Source organism: Hyla sarda, chromosome 4 (genome assembly GCF_029499605.1).
Source record: "Hyla sarda isolate aHylSar1 chromosome 4, aHylSar1.hap1, whole genome shotgun sequence".
NCBI lineage: Eukaryota > Metazoa > Chordata > Amphibia > Anura > Hylidae > Hyla > Hyla sarda.
Genome location: NC_079192.1, coordinates 193,287,780 through 193,310,467, shown reverse-complemented (window position 1 = coordinate 193,310,467; position 22,688 = coordinate 193,287,780). Strand labels below are relative to the sequence as shown.

At 41.2% G+C, this 22,688-nt stretch overlaps 1 protein-coding gene across 1 annotated transcript in view; it reads left to right on the top strand.

Moving 5' to 3' along the window:
• The window catches only part of EXOC4 (exocyst complex component 4), a 471,200-nt gene that overhangs the window by 60,291 nt on the left and 388,221 nt on the right, over positions 1-22,688 (top strand). The window contains 3 exon segments of the mRNA XM_056573178.1: positions 12,659-12,765; positions 14,785-15,028; positions 19,549-19,723. Coding sequence (XP_056429153.1) covers positions 12,659-12,765; positions 14,785-15,028; positions 19,549-19,723 — 526 coding nt within the window.

Below are 22,688 nucleotides of genomic sequence, written 5' to 3'. Positions count from 1 at the left end.
TGTCACGCCATACACCATGGGTCACCACACTTGTATTTCTTATGCAATAAAAATTCTGGAGTATCTAAAAAATCTGCCATTAATCTGTTATCCTACTATAAATGTATGGATAAATTGACAGCTCGGTGTTACTAGTTGTGGATGTGTTCTTGTGCTCTCTGACAGTGTCCAGTCAGTGCTGACTGCATAATATGAAAGAAAGCAATGCCAGGGTCCAAGGAAAGATTCTCCAAAATTTTTCTTTTATAAAGAATACAAGTATTTACTAAAATAGCCAGACCTTTTTAACCCCTTAAGGACCAAGGATGTCCTGGGATGTCCTGGCACCCTGGGCTTTAAGGACCAAGGACGTCCCCGAACGTCCTGACGTTTTCCGGTCCCTGCCGCGTGCCGGGCAGAGATCGGAAGCGGATGCCTGCTGAAATGCTTCAGCAGGCATCCAGGGCAAACGCCGAGGGGGGCCATGTCGGCGATCGTCGCAAATCGCGAGGGAAATTGCCCCTGCGATCTGTGGCATTACCGGGCTGATCGGGTCTCTGGGACCCGACCGCCCAGTAATTTTGCATGATCCCGGTTGTCTGGGCATGCTGGGAGTTGTGGTTTTGCAACAACTGGAGGCACACTGGTTGGGAAACATTGTCTGTTTCCTAAATCAGTGTTTCCCAACCCGTGTGCCTCCAGCTGTTGCAAAACTATAACTACCAGCATGCACTGATAGACCGTGCATGCTGGGAGTTGTAGTTTTGCAACAGCTGGAGGCTCCCCCCCTGTGAATGTACAGGGTACATTCACATGGGCAGGGGGCTTACAGTGAGTATCAGGCTGCAAGTTTGCGATGCAGCAAATTTTGCGTGGCAGCTCAAACTCGCAGTGGGAAACTCGCTGTAATCCCCCGCCCGTGTGACTGTACCCTAAAAACACTACACTACACTACACTTACACAAAATAAAATAAAAAGTAAAAAACACTACATATACACATACCCCTACACAGCCCCCCTCCCCAATAAAAATGAAAAACGTCTGGTACGCCACTGCTTCCAAAATGGAGCCTCCAGCTGTTGCAAAACAACAACTCCCAGTATTGCCGGACAGCCGTTGACTGTCCAAGCTTGCTGGGAGTTTAGCAACAGCTGGAGGCACCCTGTTTGGGAATCACTGGCGTAGAATACCCCTATGTCCACCCCTATGCAAATGCCTAATTCAGGCCTCAAATGCACATGGCGCTCTCACTTCGGAGCCCTGTCGTATTTCAAAGCAACAGTTTAGGGCCACATATGGAGTATTTCCGTACTTGGGAGAAATTGCCTAACAAATTTTGTGGGGCTTTTTCTCCTTTCACCCCTTATGAAAAGGTGAAGTCAGGGTCTACACCAGCATGTTAGGGTAAAAAAATTTATTTTTTACACTAACATGCTGGTGTTGCCCTATACTTTTCATTTTGACAAGAGGTAAAAGGGTAAAATTTGTAATGCAATTTCTCCCGACTACGGAGATACCCCATATGTGGGCGCAAAGTGCTCTGGGGGCGCACAACAAGGCCCAGAAGGGAGGGTGCACCATGTACATTTGAGGTGATTTGCACAGGGGTGGCTGATTGTTACAGCGGTTTTGACAAACGCAATAAAAACAAAACCCCACACGTGACCCCATTTCGAAAGTTACACCCCTCACGGAATGTAATGAGGGGTGCAGTGAGAATTTACACCCCACTGGTATCTGACAGATCTTTGGAACAGTGGGCTGTGCAAATAAAAAATTTTGTACAGCCCACTGTTCCAAAGATCTGACAGACACCAGTGGGGGTAAATGCTCATTGTACCCCTTGTTACATTTCTCAAGGGGTCTAGTTTCCAAAATGGTATGCAATGTGGGGGTTATTTTGCTGTCCTGGCACCATAGGGGCTTCCTAAATGCGATATGCCCCCCGAGCAAAATTTGCTCTCCAAAAGCCAAATGTGACTCCTTCTCTTCTGAGCATTGTAGTTCGCCCGTAGTGCACTTCAGGTCCACTTATGGGGTACCTTCATACTCAGAAGAGATGGGGTTACAAATTTTGGGGGGTATTTTCTGCTATTAACCCTTGCAAAAATGTGAAATTTGGGGGGAAACACACATTTTAGTGAAAAATTTTTTTTTTTACATATGCAAAAGTCGTGAAACACCTGTGGGGTATTAAGGTTCACTTTACCCCTTGTTACGTTTCCCAAGGGGTCTAGTTTCCAAAATGGTATGCCATGTGGGGATTTTTTGCTGTTCTGGTACCATAGGGGCTTCCTAAATGCAACATGCCGCCCAAAAACCATTTCAGAAAAACGTACTCTCCAAAATTCCCTTGTCGCTCCTTCGCTTCTGAGCCCTCTACTGGTCCTCTACTGGCTTCTGAGCCCTCTACTAAAATGTGAAATTTGGGGGGAAACACACATTTTAGTGAAACATTTTTTTTTTTTTTTTACATATGCAAAAGATGTGAAACCCCTGTGGGGTATTAAGGCTCACTTTATTCCTTGTTACGTTACTCAAGGGGTCTAGTTTCCAAAATGGTATGCCATGTGTTTTTTTTTTTTTGCTGTTCTGGCACCATAGGGGCTTCCTAAATGCAACATGCCCCCCAAAAACCATTTCAGAAAAATCCCCTTGTCGCTCCTTTGCTTCTGAGCCCTCTACTGCGCCCAACGAACAATTTACATAGACATATGAGGTATGTGCTTACTTGAGAGAAATTGGGCTACAAATATAAGTATACATTTTATCCTTTTACCAATTAAAAAATTGGGTCTACAAGAACATGCGAGTGTAAAAAATGAAGATTGTGAATTCTCTCCTTCACTTTGCTGCTATTCCTGTGAAACACCTAAAGGGTTAAAAGGCTGACTGAATGTCATTTTGAATACTTTGGGGGGTGCAGTTTTTATAATGGGGTCATTTGTGGGGTATTTCTAAGATTAAGACCCTTCAAATCCACTTCAAACCTGAACTGGTCCCTGAAAAATAGTGAGTTTGAAAATTTTGTGAAAAATTGGAAAATTGCTGCTGAACTTGGAAGCCCTCTGGTGTCTTCCAAAAGTAAACTCGTCAATTTTATGATGCAAACATAAAGTAGACATATTGTATATGTGAATAAAAAAAAATGTATTTGAAATATCCATTTTCCTTACAAGCAGAGAGCTTCAAAGTTAGAAAAATGCTAAATTTTAAAATTTTTCATCAAATTTTGGGTTTTTTCGCCAAGAAAGGATGCAAGTTACCACAAAATTTTACCACTATGTTAAAGTAGAATATGTCGCGAAAAACATTCTCGGAATCAGAATGATAACTAAAAGCATTCCAGAGTTATTAATGTTTAAAGTGACAGTGGTCAGATGTGCAAAAAACGCCCTGGTCCTAAGGTGTAAAATGGCTGGGTGATTAACCCCTTAAGGAGGCAGGACGTAAATCTACGTCCTGGTGCGGTGGTACTTAACGCACCAGGATGTACATTTACGTCCTGTGCATAACCGCGGGCATCGGAGCGATGCCTGTGTCATGCACGGCTGATCCCGGCTGCTGACTGCAGCCAAGGACCCGCCGGCAATGGCCGATGCCCGCGATCTCGCGGGCGTCCGCCATTAACCCCTCAGGTGCTGGAATCAATACAGATCCCGGCATCTGCGGCAGTGCGCGATTTCAATGAATGATCGGATCGCACGCAGCGCTGCTGCGGGGATCCGATCATTCAGAACACCGCACGGAGGTCCCCTCACCTGCCTCTGTCCGGCTCCCGACGTCATCTGCTCTGGTCTGAGATCGAGCAGACCAAAACAGAAGATGACCGATAACACTGATCTGTTCTATGTCCTATACATAGAACAGATCAGTATTAGCAATCATGATATTGCTATGAATAGTCCCCTATGGGGACTATTCAAGTGTAAAAAAAAAATGTAAAAGTAAAAGTAAAAAAGAAGTGAAAAATCCCCTCCCCCAATAAAAAAGTAAAACGTCCGGTTTTTCCTATTTTACCCCCAAAAAGCATAAAAAATAAATTTTATAGACATATTTGGTATCGCCGCATGCGTAAATGTCCGAACTATTAAAATAAAATGTTACTTTTATTTATAAAATGTGAAATTGCTACTTTTTTAATACATTTTATAAAAAATTAAATTATAAAAAATGTATTAAAAGTTTAGTTTTTTATATGCAAATATGGTATAAAATAAAAGTAAAGATCATGGCGCAAAAAATGAGCCCTCATACCGCAACTTATATGGAAAAATAAAAAAGTTATAGGTCATCAAAATAAAGGGATTATAAACGTACTAATTTGGTTAAAAAGTTTGTGATTGTTTTTTAAGCGCAACAATAATAGAAAAGTACGTAATAATGGGTATCATTTTAATCGTATTGACCCTCAGAATAAAGAACACACGTCATTTTTACCGTAAATTGTACGGCGTGAAAACGAAACCTTCCAAAATTAGCAAAATTGCGTTTTTCTTTTTAATTTCCTTACAAAAAATGTGTTTTTTGGTTGCGCCATACATTTTATGATATAATGAGTTATGTCATTACAAAGGACAACTGGCTGTGCAAAAAACAAGCCCTCATACTAGTCTGGCGATGAAAATATAAAAGTTATGATTTTTAGAAGGCGAGGAGGAAAAAATGAAAACGTAAAAATTAAATTGTTTGAGTCCTTAAGGCCAAAATTGGCTGAGTCCTTAAGGGGTTAAGGGGTTAAAAAATAACATTGTGGCATTATTGTAATGTTGTATCACATGATCGTGGCTGACAGTCGCTACTACTTTGGCATGTCACTTGGAAGTACTACTAATACCTGGGAACTGCACAGAGTTATATACATAAACATACGGTAATATATATTTTTATAGTTTTTAGTATTTTTTTGACTTTCTAAAAAACTTTTTTTTTTAGCATATTCAGATTTTTTTTCAGTTCTGTTAAATGCAGAAAATTCTAGACAAGCAGATAGCCTCATTGTGCAGGCATTCATTATACATTGGTTTTACGTTAGTTATATATGTAGCATTAGTGTGTTACCAAGAAATTCTTCCTATCATGAAATAAATGCACAATAGTTGTGTTTTTGTTTGTTCAGAACATTATTACGTTGTGACTTTTTTACCTGTTGCTTTTAATTTGAGGGCATCACCCTCAAGAGCTGTATTATCTTACAGTATAAGGTCAGCAGTCGGCACATATTCGACACATTTTCCAAGGGAAATCAGTCAGCCAGGAAGTACAGAGAATGCTGATGTAGCCATTTCTATAGCCTTTGCTGTACTGCAAATCTAATAGATGTTGCAGGAAGCTTACTGAGTGCACAAGACGAATTACAAATGGATCCTTCGATTTGCAGATAGTTTGATATGGTGTTCACATCCGCATGTGTTAAGATGTACTGTACCAAACTAAATTTTATGTTCGGTTCCCAGCAGTGTTTATATGAATATATACATTTACACAGATATGTTCTCTTAATAACTGAAAAATGTACCTATAGAAAGTGCTAAAGAAAAATGGGAATAACTGGCTTCCATGATTTTAAATTAAAGGACAACTGCAGTGGTAAAGATTTATATATGCCCGGGCCTCAAAAATAAACAAAATAAACTCGTACACACCTTCCTACGAGCTCCCGTTGGTCCGGCACAGGCCTCACGGTCCGGCAGTGCTGACGTCATTCCACTTCCTGGGGACGGGGACGCCGCAGAGCCGTCGGCGTATCACCGGCCGTGGCGATGTCCCGCCCCGGCCTGTGATAGGCTGAGCCCACTGTCATGTAAGGAGCTCTGTCCGGCTTCTTACATGACAGTGGGCTCTGCCTATCTCCGACTGGGGCGGGACATCGCCACGGCCGGTGATACGCCGATGGCTCTGCGGCGTCCCCGTCCCCAGGAAGTGGAATGACGTCAGCACTGCCGGACCGTGAGGCCTGTGCCGGACCAACGGGGGCTCGTAGGAAGGTATGTAAGAGTTTATTTTGTTTATTTTTGAGGACCGGGCACAGCAATATATAAATGTGTACCATTGCAGTTGTCCTTTAAGATTATATTCATGTATGTAAACTGTGATGGGACAGATTGATTATTATACACGCCAGAATTCTAGCTTTATCAAAATTTTGTGTTATGACTTGTGCCAAATATATTATGGTTATTAGACGTTTTGCCCCAGCTTCTGACAAAGGGATGTGACATGGCAAAATGGGATATTGCTTAAAGTAAATGTGTCATTAGGAAATCACCTATTGCTCAAATAGGGATTAAATAGGATTAGAAAGAAAACTGATTTTTACATCACCACACATCCTCAGATTGTGTATGATATGGCATCTCAGTTCCATAAAAGTGAAGTGACGTCACGATGCTCCGGCCCCGTATCACCCGTCATTACGCACAGAGCGAGTTTGCTCTCTGCAGTAATGATAACGGGGTGCTGCAGCTGAGATCCCGGGGTTCCCCAGCGGCAGGACCACCGCCATCTGACATCTTATCCCCTATACTTTGGATAGTGGATAAGATGTCAAGGGGTGGAGTACCCCTTTAAACAGATTTGTAAATTACTTCTATTAAAAAATCTTAATCCTTACAGTACTTTTTAGGGGCTATATACTACAGAGGAAATGCATTTCTTTTTGGATTTCTCTTCGGTCACAAACTCAGTGCTCTCTGCTGACCTCGGCTGTCCATTTTAGGAACTGTCCAGAGAAGCATATGTTTGCTATGGGGATTTTCTCCTGCTCTGGACAGTTCCTAAAATGGACAGCAGAGGTCAGAAGAGAGCATTGTGGTTGTGACAGAAGAGAAATCCAAAAAAAAGCATTTCCTCTGTAGTCTGCAGCCCCTAAAAAGTACTTGAAGGATTAAGATTTTTTAATAGAAGTAATTTACAAATATGTTTAACTTTCTGGCACCAGTTAATAAAATAAAAAAAAAGTTTTCCTGGGGAGTACACCAGTAGGTAGATGAGACAATAGCAGCTCAGCCTCCCCCTTTCTGTAGAATGACCTCTGCACAAATTACAGATCGCAAGCTTTCAAATATCACCTATGCAAAGAATAAGGTTTGGAAATGTTCATTGTGTCAATGTTCATATTGCTTGCTGTAAAGCAAATCTCTAATTGCTGTTAAAGACAGTTTGACAAGATGGCTGCCCCCTTTGTAATGTACTAAAAATGAAATTAAAGAATTACAATCAGGACATAAAAACTGCTTAGAAAAAAAATAACGTTTGATTCCTTGTAGCTTAGGGCCGGCATTAATAGCCGACATGCGGCGATCTCCGTGGCCAGCTGTTAACCCTTTAGATTGCCGCTGTCAAAGCTGACAGCGGCGTCTAAAGGTGCCTTTATGCAGTCCCTGGTGGTCCAGTGGGGTGGATCACCCCCCCCCCCCCCGCAGCACGATCGTGGGGGGGTGACCCACTGCTGAGGTTGCCTGAGTGCTTACCTTTCCTTCCACGGCGGCTCCTGCGCTCAGAATGATAAAGCCTGGCAGGACCAGGCATTATCAATCGAGCGCAGAGCACACAGATCAATGTGGTTCTATGGAACCACATTGATCTGTATGAGGAATTAAATGATTCCTCCTAAAAGTCGCCTAAGTGTAAAAAAAAAAATTTTTTTAAACACATACATTAACCCCTTGCTTATTAAAAGTTTAAATCACCCCCCTTTTCCCAAATTCCATATAAAAATATATAAACATAATAAAAATAAACATATGTGGTATCGCCGTGTCCGTAAATGTCCGAACTATTAAAGGAGTTCTATAATGCAAATTTTTTTTAGACCATAACATTCCTCTCTGCTTTACCTTTATCCGCATGTCTTCCTTTCTGAAATTGGTCCAGCCATTCCTCCGCCACATCGCCACAAATTTCCCGCACTTCAGGGTTATGGAGCCCTGGAGGATGACGTCATCCCCCAAGCTCCCTTGCTTCTGTTTCCTGTCCCTCCGTGCCTCCCTCCTCATCCCCCCTCCCCTACCCAAGTCTCTCCCCTCCCCATTAATTTCAATAAACACACCCCTCCCTGCAGCCCATGCCATTAAAGCCGCCCCTAAATTCCTTTGTGAATCTCCCTTTAACGGCAACATAACTAACAGGGAGATGATTGGCTAATATCAACACATGTCATGAGATCAGTGCGCAGGCGCGGACGGACGCGGTTGATAGGCTGGGGGCATACAGAGGAGTTTGCACAGCCCAGCGAATCGGGGCTGTGCAAAAGAAGATCATATGAATATGCAAAGTGTGGGAGTGACCCACAGGAGGCTGGGGCGGCCAGCAGACAGCAGGTAGGATCTTAGAAATGGTGACTTTTCTTTCCCAAGATGGCCGCAGCAGAGCGAATGCAGGGGGTACGAAATTCATCAAGGAGAATCAGTGGCTGAACTTCCGGTTTCGGAGAAGTCTGGTATTACTGCAGATATCGTAATGGAGGTAAATGACAAACTTATATAACTCCAGCAGAGGTTTATCATGGTCTAAAAAGATTTTGTTCTGGAGTACTCTTATAATTAAACCGCAAGGTCAATGGCATACACGCAAAAAAATGTCAAAGTCCAAAATAGCGTATTTTGTCACTCTTCATACCATAAAAAAATGAATAATATGCGATCAAAAAGTCTGATCAAAACAAAAATGGTACCAATAAAAACATCAGATCACTGCGCAAAATATGAGCCCTTATACCGCCCCGTACGCCAATAAATTAAAAAGTTATAGGGGTCAGAAAATGACAATTTTGAGCGTATTAATTTTCCTCCATGCAGTTATGATTTTTTCCAGAAGTACGACAAAATCAAACCTATATAAGTAGGGTATCATTTTAATTGTATGGACCTACAGAATAAAGATAAACTGTAATGTTTACCGAAAAATGTACTGTGTACAAAATGATGTTTTTTCTTCAATTTTGTCGTACAATGATTTTTTTTTTCCGTTTCGCCGTAGATTTGTGGGTAAAATGACTGATGTCATTACAAAGTAGAATTGGTGGCGCAAAAAATAAGCCATCACATGGTTTTTTAGATTGAAAGAGTTATGATTTTTAAAAGCTGAGGAGGAAAAACAAAAGTGCAAAAACAGAAAAATGCTTGGTCCTTAAGGGGTTAATTAAGATGCAACACTGTGTGTCAAAATTATTCCAGTATTCGGGTGTAAAGTTCTGATGCAGTTTAAGCCAACAGCCTGATACATGGTGATAAATGTGACACATTCTTAGACCGGTCTGTCAAAGTTTACACTGTCTAAGGGTTTGACAGTTTTAATACATTTGTGTCAATGTTTTATGTAAAGTGAATTTATTCCAGCAGTGATCCCTTAACATTAGTCCTAGGCTATGTTCAGCATATATATATATATATATATATATATATATACACACACACATAAACACCACACACACACCACACCACACACACATCATCCCCCACCCCCCCACCCCCACCCCTGGAAAGCTTCCGGTGCATTCTCCAAATGTGGGTCTTTGTCAGGCTATCGTGTATTGGATGGCTCAAATATGAGTTTAATAGAGGTAAACAGGCTTTACTGTAGAAAATGCACAAAATTTTGTATTGCACTCCTTGAAGGTGTATTCTGGCATCAGGAAATTGTATATAAATAAGATTTTTTTACGTGGTGTTTCAGCAGCTCCCTGGCTCCTTTCTTTTTGCCTAGATGACGCATTATCCTCTGCTGTTTGAGGAGACTTGCCTGGATCTTGTCTGAGCTCATTCACAGAATTGCAGCACATACAGTGTTTGAACATATCTAAAAGGGTATGTTCACATGCTCCAGATCTGTTGCAGATCAGTTGCAGAAAATCTGCAGTGTGTGTACAATCCCCTAAAAGTAACAATCTGTAACAACTGTGGGTGGGGCACTGAAGCCAAAGCTATTGAAGGGTAACTGTCAGGAGTTCTGTGGGAGGACTGTGGTGCGTTTACAACTTAGGGAAAGCAATGCATTATGGGAATTGTAGTATTAAAGAGTACTTGTCATGATCTTATTTAATTATATAATCCTCCCAGTTCACTGCCCCCATCATGATAAACCACCCCCTGCCTATATTTTTATTGTTTTTTTTTAGTTTTCTACCTTGATATTGCTCTGTATTTTCTGCTCAGTCAGATTCACAGACTGGGAAGGGGCGTTACCCAGCAGGCTGTGACATCTTCTGAAGCAATACAGGGGAGAACTTCCTCTCTAACTCTGCTACACACAGCCCAGAGCAGTTCAGTGTGAGATGAGCTATGAATGGCTAAGGCTGCACCCCCCCCCCCCCCCTCAGCACTCCAGATTGCATTTCTGGATTTTGGAGTTCTGCCAGGCCAGCAGGAGTCCAAAGTCTGCGCAAGAGATAGGGGGAAATGTGCTCTGGACAAGTAGGGGAGACACCTAGTAGCAGCTTTTTTTTAAACACAAATAACACATAGAAAACGTCATTTTTTTTTTTTTTAAACAAAGTAATTAGAAATATTTTTTTATTTACCATAAGGAGTGCAATAGCAAAATTCTGTCATGAGCTGGAAGGAGATTCAGACGCACAAAACAAATGAATTTTTGTGTTTTCATAACTGGGGATGACACATAAGTAATGCTATATGCTTCTGCAGTATTATTATTATTTTTTATCTTTTTACCTGTCATCAGAATACCCCTTTCAGTTTATATGCTTCCCTTGAGATCTTAACCTGTTGGGGACGGGGGGCGTACAGGTACGCCCTTGCTCCCTGGTACTTAAGGACGGAGGGCGTACATGTACGCCCTCCGTATTTCTGATCAACACTGCTCGCTGGGCGGTGATCGGACCGGGATGACCACTGATATCTATCAGCAGGCATCCCGTGGCAATGCCTAGGGGGGTCCTGAGGCGATGCAGCGATTCTTGGCCAATCCAGTCACTGGTGACCCGATTGCCCAGAAAATAACAGTGTTAGACAGCTCCTACCATGCTAAAGGACAGGAGCGAGGTGGCAGTGGTGCCACCTCCTCCTATCCCCTGCCATTGGTCGGTCAGGGGTGTTAAAGTTCATATCCCCTGCTCTGCCCACCGATCGAAGTCCGGGCAGAGAGGGGGGAACAAATGCGGCGAGGGGGGGACCATGGCCGGCTTACCAACTGAGCACCGGCGGCATGGAGCAGCGGTGGCAGCAGAGACATCGTGCACGGCAGGAGGAATGCGTCTGCAAAGTGCGGCGGTGGAGGAGGCTGCAGTGAAGATCACTGGTAAGTGATCTTCACTGTGGCCTTCTAAAAGTTGCAAAACTACAACTCCCAGCATGCCCAGATAGCCAAAACTATCTGAAATGGCACAATTTGGAGAGCACTATATGATGGTCTTCAAACTGTAGCCCTCCAAATGTTGCTAAACTACAATTCCAAGCATGCCCAGACAGCCAGGGATGCTGGGCGGTGTAGTTCTGCAATATCTCGCCCTTTAGATGTTGCAGAACCACAACTCCCAGCATGCCAGGACAGTCTGGGCATGCTTGGAGTTGTAGTTTTGCAACATCTGGAGGGTTACAGTTTGGAGACCACTACTTAGCAGTCTCAAAACTGTTCTTCCCAAGTTGTTGCATAACTACAACTCAGTTAGCCAAACAAACGCACTGCAAACATTTAAGCGCCGTATGTAGGTCCCGGGGGTACCAATATATCACCAAAAAAAGAGAGACCCACGATACTAACAATACATCGTAAAGGTATAACAATCTTTATTAGACAGAATAAGACATACAATTAAAATAATTAAAAATAAAGGGCAGAAGATGACCATGGGCAGGAGACAAACAGTGCTTGTGAATCCGGTATGGGTAATGCAGGTATTCAATGAGGAACATACACAATATAATACTGAAAGAAATGCAGATTCCTAGTGTAATACACTATAAGTGTAGCGTCTAGCATACATAAATACAAGATAGGAAACAGCAACACAGTAACATAAGCAAGATAAAAACCAAAAAATGGCAGAGAGGAACGCCTAAGAAAACTACCTGTCATATACCCACAAGCCAGGAACACCAAGCACCGACACCCCAACGCACGTTTCACGTTTCACGTATGGGCTTCACGCCCCCTCCCGTAGGCTTGCATTGAGGGGAGGAACGTGACATCACACGGGGGCAGAGGCGTGACGTCACATGCCGCTGGCCGTGTAGTCGCCAGTAATCAGACCCGGGGCGAGCACGCTTCGGGGACTGATTACAAACGGGGTGCAGAGTGCAAGATCCCGGGGGTCCCCAGCGATCAGGCATCTTATCCCCTATCCTTTGGATAGGGGATAGTCTAAGCACCGGAGTACCCCTTTAATGCATAAAGTGATAGAGGTCAGATTTGAAAAAAATGCTCCCGTCCTTTGGGTCATAATGGGCTCCGTCGCCAAGGGGTTAAAGGACATGTTTGCACTTGTATGTCTATACAGGAAATCTATGAATGTGCTGCCTGCATAGACCTAAATATATGTAACTTGGCTATAGTTTTACTGTGCAAATTTTGTTTTCTGTAATCTGGCACTTTATCCCTAACTATTTATAAAAATAAAAATAAAGTATTGAAAGAAAAGTAAATATTATCTTATTAATAAGGGGAAATAAATATTACTTGAATTTCATAAGTGAATTTATTTATTTCTTGTTGTAATGCAGATCCCTTGTAAAAGATTCTCCACTTCCTCTTCTTGATGTCACAAATTTGTCCACTCCACGCAAGTTCCTAGATAATTCTCAGTTTGGCACTCCAGGCTGTTCCACTGGTATGTATCTCATGTTGTTTATTATTGTCCTACTTATATTGTATATCTATCACCCTCTACAAAAATTAAATTAAGTTCCATTTTATGTATTTGAGTCCTTGAGGCTGATTTATGTATCTGACGTTGTCTCTTCTAAATGTTTTGTCAAAGAACATAGGCTGCATTAGTACTATGCTAAACTAAGGTACTTATAATCCTATCAGCATAATTGGCAACACAAGGTAGTAGAAATAACATAAAAGGCTGTTCTCTACACAAATATTGCAGACGTTTATAGTAATTTGCTAAGCCTAAGGCTATATTCACACGTACAGTATCCTGCAAATTCTTGATGCTGCAGATTTTAATGTAAACTGAATGACCAAACACAGCTTCAAGTCAGCAGCATCAACTATGCACAGGATACCATACGTGTAAATAGACCCTAAGCTGAGCTGATATGCAGTGTATTTAAGCTGAGCTGATATGCAGCGTATTTGAAGCTGTGAGAAATCTGCTGTGCAGCAGAAGATACACTGCGTATGCACTAGGAGCAGACACACAGGACTAGGAGCAGACACACAGGACTTTCCCCGCCGCAGCCCTGTGTCCGCAATAAGGTTCAGGAGCCGTCTGTGAGTCACAGTTATGATGGTTCTCGCAGCAGGCCTCCAAACCTTATTGCAGACATAGGGCTGTAGCGGGGAAAGCCCAGTGTCTGCTCTTAGCTCATACGCAGCGTATTTCCTGCTGCTTGGCGGATTTCTCACAGCTTCAAATACCCTATCCACTTAGTGTGATCCTACTTAAGGAGTTTCCCGGACTTTTGGGGAAAAAAATTACCCAATGGCAGTATATGGTAGGACGAAAAAAAAAAAAACTATTCTCACCCTTTAACTTTCCTACCAAAAATGCAGTTCTGTGGCAGAATTGCTGCAGTGATGTCCTCAGCAGTCACTATCTAATCTTCTATTTATGCCACCTTTCTCAAGTTTAAAAGTCGCACATTTTGGTTAAAGTCACATTTGTGTAAAATGTGAATGTACTTTATTCCGTTTTGTGCTTCGATCAGTTGTTTATCAGGAGCAGGAGTGGCCTTCTTATAGACCGTCAGATTTACTATAATTTTTGCCAGAAGTTAGTGTAAACTATGGTGCATATCTTGGGTTTGCTTTTCTGGCACTCAGAGAACCAAAAGATGTGCAATTGTATCATGATACTTGCACCTTATAATATGCCTGACTCCATCATACTTTAATGAAATAACATTGTATGAAATACCAGTTGTGATGAATTACCTGAGATCAGCACAAGGAACTGAACTGGAAGTTTCAGCCTATTTATAAATCTTGATCATTAAACCAAACACAAGTATTTACAGCAGTGTTTTCCAACCAGTGTACTTCCAGCAGTTGCAAAACCACCACTCCCAGCATACCTGAACAGCCTTTGGCTGTCCGGCCATGCTGGGTGTTATAGTTTTTGCAACAGCTGGAAGCACACTGCCTGGAAAATACTGATTTACACACTAATTCCCAAAAAATCCACACTTATTCCAAAAATATGCTGTCAAGTGCATATGGTGGGTAGGCAAAGCTCTGTTGTTTCTCATAAGTAAACTGGACTCCCAGACTTTAGTGTATTTCAGTAGAATAATGCCTGTATTCCTTTTAGAATTATAGTCTTGACCTAAAATGTTTTCCTAATAAAACGAATGTGAGCTGCCACAGTTCCACCATCCAGTATTTGTCTTCTTATCTGGCAGCATGTATGTGTGATACATTTTTTTTAGGTTTGTTCAACTTCAACTTGAAGTTTTTCATAGACAGGCCAATTTCTGCCAGCCTATGGGGCTGCAGGTGACGAACGTATACTAGTACTTTTATAGCAATAACCCGCTATTGGCTCTCTGCTGGGGAACATTTTGGCTATAGCCCTAAATGCACTATATCATATCCTGCTTTGGGAAATACACAATGTACAGTTACTTTGTCAGTTTTATATTTCTCCTTTTATGCTTACTGATGATTATTCTTACAGTAAAGGACCTTAACCTTCAAGACATCAAAGAAGATCCTGATTCTGACCCTGAGGAGAACAGCATAGTATTTATGGGAGTTCTTATTAAAGGCCTTGCAAAGCTGAAGAAGATCCCAGAGACTGTGAAAGCCATAAAGGAGCGCCTAGAACTTGAGCTAAAACAGATTGTAAAACGTTCTACCACTCAGGTGGCAGACAATGGCTATCAGCGAGGAGAGACTGTAACTCAGGAAAATCAGCCACGGTAAGCTGTATGGAACAAGGTATTGTGATGTATTGTTATGGAAAAAGGAGCTTAAGGCTAATTTGACAATCGACTGAACTATTGCACCTGGTTGATTCAGTAACAATCAATACCCTTTGGGTAAAGGTTTATGAGAGTTGTGTGCACAAAGTACTACAGTCCATTTATCTCTAAACGTAGCTGCAATCAATTAGAATGTCTTCATCCAATCATTTGTGACACATCTCTACAATTATTAGCCCCAAATATGCTAATAATACAGATCACTTCCTTACTAATGTATGTTACTAAGTAGCTTATTTGCATCTCTGCACACCCAGTATACATCCAATAGAGAGTTCTAACTGAAGGGATGTGTATTGCATGATAACATTTCTGGTAAAAACGATGTGTAGAGATACACAAGGAATTCCAGATCTTGAGAAAAACTTCAGACAGATCTTAGAACAGATCTTAGATGTAGTTCATTATAAGCAGGGTTAATATACTCTCCAGAAATACTTTAAAGGAAAACTGTCACCCTGTTAACCCACACTAAACCTTATACATTGGCTTATAGTGTGGGTGATGGGTCACTTCACACGGCCGTTTGCCCCTGTTTTTTATCCCTGTTTTAGCTCAGTTTTTGCAGATTGTAAACAGATTAAAAACTGTTTAAAAAAAAATCCCATTCATGTCAATGGGATTTTTTTTACAATCCGTTTACATACGTGTGCACTCGTTTGCACTCATTTCCGTTTTTTTCATGGAAGAAAAAAACGGCACATGCAGTACTTTTTCTTCCGTGAAAGAAACGGAAGAAAACACGGACATCATAAACGGCAGTGTGAACGCACTCTTACTTAAATATGTCCAGTAGGTCCTGAGATATGTCCCCCAGAAGATCCTCTTCTAAAATCAGTGAATCACGCAGTGGGGCGGGGCTTCACAGGGGTGGGGCTTAGTGACTTCATTTCACTAGGATGTGGAGCCAAAGACAATAATATGTAAATTGAGCAGATGAAGCCCCACCCCCTGTGAAGCCTCACTCCCACTGCGTGATAAACTGAATTCAGCAGTGGATCTTCTGGGGGACATATCTCAGGAAGGACCTACTTTACATATTTAAGTAAGTGACCCCTCATTGGACTCCTGTTCACCCACACTATAAGCCAATGTATAAGGCTTAGTGTGGGTGAACAAGCTGACAGTTTTCCTTTAACCCATAGAAAGCTACCTGAGGGACGAAATAATAAAAATTCAGTGGGAAAGTCATGAAGCCAGGACTCATCTGATATGTCCATATGAGACAAATTTATAATTGGGATGAAATAATAGCATTTAGTTTGACAAATAGATTCATTATTATCTAGTCTAAAGATGGGGGGGGGGGGGGTCTGACTCATACTGCTAAGGAAACTGTGATGCACATCTACACAAACACTGATTTTTTGCTTATAGATTTTACTTTACCTTCATTCTTTGTCAGCTTATTGTTATAAACAATATTTTTCACATATTACACATGGAAATGTAGTTAAGTTTTCCGTCTAAATTTAGAATACAGCAGATCATATATCTTGTACTGTGTCTTTAAAAATTCTTACCCAGAGTCATGTAGTTTGTGTAAGTTAGAAGTGGGCGGAGTGTTAACTTATCAATTTCATTTCATATATCTATAAACTAGATGTGGTCCATTCTTATCATGGGGTTCTCTTAAAGAGTGATATACCTATTATATGCAAATGATCTCTGCAAATATATATATAATTGTGTTTATTATTTACTTGTTTATGTTTATTAATTATAACCAGTAAGTTTGCATATTTTTAGAATCCCTCCGTATTATTTTATTATATTGCAAAACTACCTTCCTAGCATCATCTCTAGCGTTCTTAAACAAAGAACTTAATATATCTGAGAAATAGTCGGCTCATGTATTATTAAACTTTTTCGGCATTTCATAAGGTCATAATTTTTATAATTTTTGTGGACCATATTTCATAATTCAGAAGTTATGATGCACAGTATAAATTACCGAATTAAACAACAGTTTTTCTGTTATTGAATAGTCATCCACCTCAATTAAAAAAAATAAAATGGTTTTCTCAGGACTGTGCTGAGATGCCAGCTACTGTATTTACTGATCTGATGTTGGTCACATTGATAAAGATTAAAAACTCATTTAAAAACTTCTCTTAAATGAGAGTAGAATTTTTATTTTGTTAAAAGATGTGTTTTATTAAAAGATGTGTAAATGCTAGTAAGTCACTTACTGATGTTGTTATGAACATTGAGGAAGCGCTTCCTCCTTCATTCCCTGTTAAGACAGATATACCACCCATGGTGCAATGTGGAGGAGCATGTGACCATTACAACGCTGCTAAGCTTCCTCCACTGCACCTTTTGTTATTCTCACATATTCCCAATATAAGTGTACAGGACCGTGTCAGTGACATGGCACAGACCTGGGAGAGTACGTGCTTAAAGGACAACGGCAGTGACATAAACGTATCCCCTTGTAAGTGTCTGATCACTGGGGGGTCTGACCGCTGGGATCTCCGCGATCTCCCTAAAGCAATAATAATATTTTAGAGGATTCATTTTATAAAAAATGTATTTATTATTGCATTTCATCTTAAAGAATATCAAAGAGTGCGCTCAGTTTGTGACCTTTTTCCCTTTTTGTGACCTTTTATTTGGTAAAGAACATGTTATGCTTCTGGTGACTGGGTTGAACAGTCAATTCCAATGAGGTCATACATTTCAACAAACTAAAACAGAATAAGAAGCCTAAGGGAAGCTGTCATTTACAGACTCAATATTCAACTGTGAAGACCATCCTTTGAGTCACAATGCAATGTAGCTGTTTGTTACCAGTCACTTGTTTGTTTAACATCGTATTACTGTTTGCCTATTTCTTTGATTCTTATTGCTATTGACTGTTTTGCATTGCTGCAAATCGTAGTAGTATTTTTGAGGAAGTTCTGATCAGTAACAAAAAAAAAAAAAATCTAAGCGACACATTTACTTTCAACAAATTGAAACTTGACCAGATGACCAGACAGCTATAAACTGGGTGGATTCTTTCAAGCTAGCTCACACTTTACATTGACAGTTGTGTCTAACATTACTTCTTGGCTGACATTTTTTGTACTATGTTGCTACAAAATAATGGCCGACATTATTAATTAATTGATGCGTCTTAAAACTCCTCTTAGTCATGTCCTTTTTTCAACAGCTTGAGAGAGGCTCACATAGCTGAAACATGCCTTTGTAAAATTAAAATAACTTTGAAGTCTATGGAGTACTGCCTTAGATCAATTCTTTTTTGATGCCTGGCATGTTTGACAGACACACACACACACACACACACATATATATATATTTATATATATATATATATATATATTGTAGGTAGATAAGAAAAAACAGACAATAGTGGTGCTGCCTTGTGCTTTTACCCTGGGCAACATAGAAGTATTATTCTTATACTTAGCTAAGTGCCCACGTAACTAGACGTGTTGGGTTTAGAGCACAATACCTTTTTGCGCATGAATATGTAGGAGATGCGTGGCAGTCTGAACACAGAGGTGGTAGAGAAGATTTCAATCCATTGAATGGCTCGAACAGAGGAAAAAGAACGGGTTCGATGGGCTCACAATGCTACGGTATAGGTTAAACCCCGGACACCGTCATAAAGTAATAAAGGTAACTTTATTGATTTACAGATGACTTGTTTCGAGAGCTCCTGCTCTCTTTATCAAGTCATATCTGACTTGATAAATATGACTTGATAAAGACAGCAGATGTTCTCGAAAGGCGTCATCTGTACATCAATAAAGCTATATTAAACTATACTGTACGCCCATCAAACCCGTACTTTTTCCTCCGTTCGAGCCATTCAACGGATTGAAGTCTTCTCATATATATATTTGTTAGATGCAGGACATTGCTTGTTAATATTCTGCAAACATGACCAAAAGTACATGGACAGCTGACCATCACATTTGTAGGACCTTGTTGGACTCTACATCCTAACCCATGTGTATTAAAGGGGTTGTCAGCAATCCATAAAAAAAAAGTTAATAAAAATACTTGCACTTGTGTAAATACTTGACATACGTGCTCCCTGTGTCTCTCTAAGGTTGAAAATGCAGTCCACTTCCTCACATGTGCCTGCATTTGTTCCATCCCATTGTTCATTTTCTCATCCACATTATGATCTGCACAGTACTTTAGAACAGTCTGTTGATTGTCACTTTAGTCTGTTCACATTCCTCTGGCATCTCAATCTAGCAGCAGTGTCTCGCAAAAAAAATAAATAAATAAATAAATAAAAATAAAGTTTGAAGATCTACGTAACCAAGAACACACAAAATGTTGGTGCAGAATGGGGAGTATGAAATGGCTATAGATTTTGCAGGGAAACACTTACTGGTAGTGTCTGGCAGTGTTTGTCTAAGTTTGTTCACAGTATAGAGATGGTTGATAAGGTTCTGCAGTGCTTTCTGTTAACTTGTATTCTTTTTTCCCATTAGGCTTCTTCTGGAGCTTCTGGAGCTTCTGTTTGATAAGTTTAATGCAGTAGCCTCTGCTCATTCTGTAGTTCTGGGATACCTGCAGGACACTGTGGCTTCTCCCACAAGTCAAGATGGGGACATTAAACTGTATGATATGGCCGATGTGTGGGTAAAGATTCAAAACGTTATCCAGGTAATATTTCTTTTAAAATCTCTAACATATTAACATTTAAAGTCTTTATGTCTCTTATCTTTTAATCTTAGGATAACCCCTTTAACATATATCTCCTTTATACTAAATAGGGGATAACTATCTGATTGGTGAGGGTCTGACTGCTGGAATGCCCATGGATTAGAAAAGTGGAGATCTTTGCCCACATGCTTGGCCTCCACTCCATTTACTTTTCATGATCAGTGGGGGTCCCAGCAGTCATGAATAGGTGATTACTTTTAATCTTTGCACAATCCCTTTAGATTTTTTATATAGACACTGTTATTTTAACAAACTTTGCATATATCAGTACAAGCAAATAGAAGAAACTTTGTAATAGATCTTATTCGATAAAAATGCTTCTTCTTCCTTTTGTTATCAAGCATCACCTCCCACCCCCACCCCATTGGTCTCTCTTACTGTTTGAGAAGTCAGCTCCATCCTTTGTTTACATGCTAGTACACTAGGATGTAAACATAGATCAAATTAAATCCAATACAAATCTATGCAGGGTGAGGAGTGAGAGTGCCTAGGAGACACATACGCTACGAGAGTAAGAAATCTCACTTGCAAGACTGAATACAGTGGTCCCTCAACATACGATGGTAATTAGTTCCAAACGACCCATCGTTTGTCGAATCCATCGTATGTTGAGGGATTTGTGCAATGTAAAAAGTGCATTTAATGCTCACCTGTCCCCGCCGCTCCAGACCGCGTCCTCACAGCTCCCGATGCTGTCCCGCTGCTCCGGCGTCTTCTTCGGGATCCTCCGGCGTCTTCCGAAACTTCTCCGGTGTCCGGTGACGTTATTACGTTGGTGCGCCGGGACGGCGTGCGCACGACGTAATAACGATGCCGGAAAGCGAGGCACGGACCCCGGAGAAGATGCAGAAGACGCCAGAGGATCGCAAAGTGGACCCGGAGCAGCGGGGATAGGTAAGGGAACCTGTCGGGGATGCTTAAACTGCTATCAGAGAGCAGCTTAAGAATTTAGCGCTGTCGGATAGCAGTTAATGCGATGGCCGCGACATATAAAAGCATCGTATGTCGATGCTGACATCAACATGCGATAAAAAAAGCACAAACGGATGCGCTCCGTAGTGTAACACCAAAGGTGAGTTGGTAACGCTAAGTGTGAATTGCGCTTACCACATGAAGTTGTACTCCAACCAAGTACAACAATGGAACAGGGTGTATCATCAAAGGGTCTCTGCAGCTTCGTCCCGCTGAAATAGAATCACGATAAAAACAAGCAATCTCCAGGTAGCAGAGCGGGATCAATGGAAGCGCTGAGACCAGATAAGAAGTTAAAAGGATTTATTTCCCATAATGCAACGCGTTTCACGGTCACCCGCTTCCTCAGGCATGATGCCTGAGGAAGCGGGTGACCGTGAAACGCGTTGCATTGTGGGAAATAAATCCTTTTAACTTCTTATCTGGTCTCAGTGCTTCCATTGATCCCGCTCTGCTACCTGGAGATTGCTTATCAACATGAGAGGCCATCGTATGTCGATTTGATCATATGTCGGGGCCAGCGCATGTCGAGGGGGTTACTGTACACAGTTTAGACTGCTCTTTATAATGCCTTCAATGCTGATGTTTAGTCTGTGCACAGAGACATAAATGTGCTGGATCTCCTTCTGTGTGTGCAGTGTATGGTTAACTCTATAGAGGTTTGGCTCTACCCACCAGCTGTTGTTAGATCCATAAGCATGTAAATGTTTAAACAATTGCTGTGACGTTGGTGGTTGGTGAGACACTGTAGCCCGACTCGGCGGTCGGCAGAAATGAAACCAAATTCACTCACCCACCCTTGGTTCCAGGCACAGGACGTCTTCAAACTCCAGATGTGTTTCGAGCCTCCTGGGCTCTTCCTCAGTGATGTGTCACATCACTGAGGAAGAGCGCAGGAGGCTTGAAACGTGTTTAATGCTGAACTGAATCCACGCCACACTTCCAGTCAGATATTGTAAACAACCTGCCAAAGACTCACAGCATACCCAGCGCATCATTGATGTGTGCACGTCTCCACGAGGACCGACCCAGCCAAGTATCCTGCACGCCAAGACATCACTCGCTAACAGGGCTTGTCTGTATAACAGCAGACTTCCCTGTTTGAAGCTAGAGCATCGGCACGATCTGCTGAGGTCTGGAGTTTGAAGACGTCCTGTGCCTGGAACCAAGGGTGGGGGAGTGAATTTGGTTTCATTTCTGCCGACCGCCGAGTCGTGCTACAGTGTCTCACCCACCACCAACGTCACAGCAACTGTTTAAACATTTACATGCTTATGGATCTATTGAGTACACGGATTGGACATCCAGCACATTAGCGCATATCCAGCACGCAGAACAACAGCACGGCAAGAGTGGGCCAATTCTTACGGTGCTCCAGCTCTTCATTCACTTTACATAATCTACCACCTTTTTCTATCTTTTCATGGACCATAGTTTCTTTTACAGCTGTGATTATTTTTAACACAAATTGGAAGCTATCGGTGGACAGTGTTTACTAGTTTACCTATTTTATTGTCTTATTCTATGTATTTGATTGTATGTTTCATTTATCAGAGTGGATTGCCAGCATCCACTTTGATGTTTTATGAAACCATTTACTCATTAAACTAGCTATTTTAAAACTGTAATTTTCTTCTATTTATTTAATTTTGGGCATTTTGTAGGCTATATCCCTGTAGTCTTTTACTCACATATATACACTTATATTATCTACTTCACACATATTACCAAATTAGTCCTTGAGAACCAGTACATTTTCTTAAAATTTTTCTTTTTGTGCATGCAGTTTTATGCTTGTATAAACCCGGTGTAGCTTATAGGGGTCTGCACTTACTGGATTCTCGGACGACCAATCAGATTGAGCACACCTAGCATCTTATATTTCTCTTTTATTAATTGTATCTATTGAATATTTTATACCCAGATTAAATTA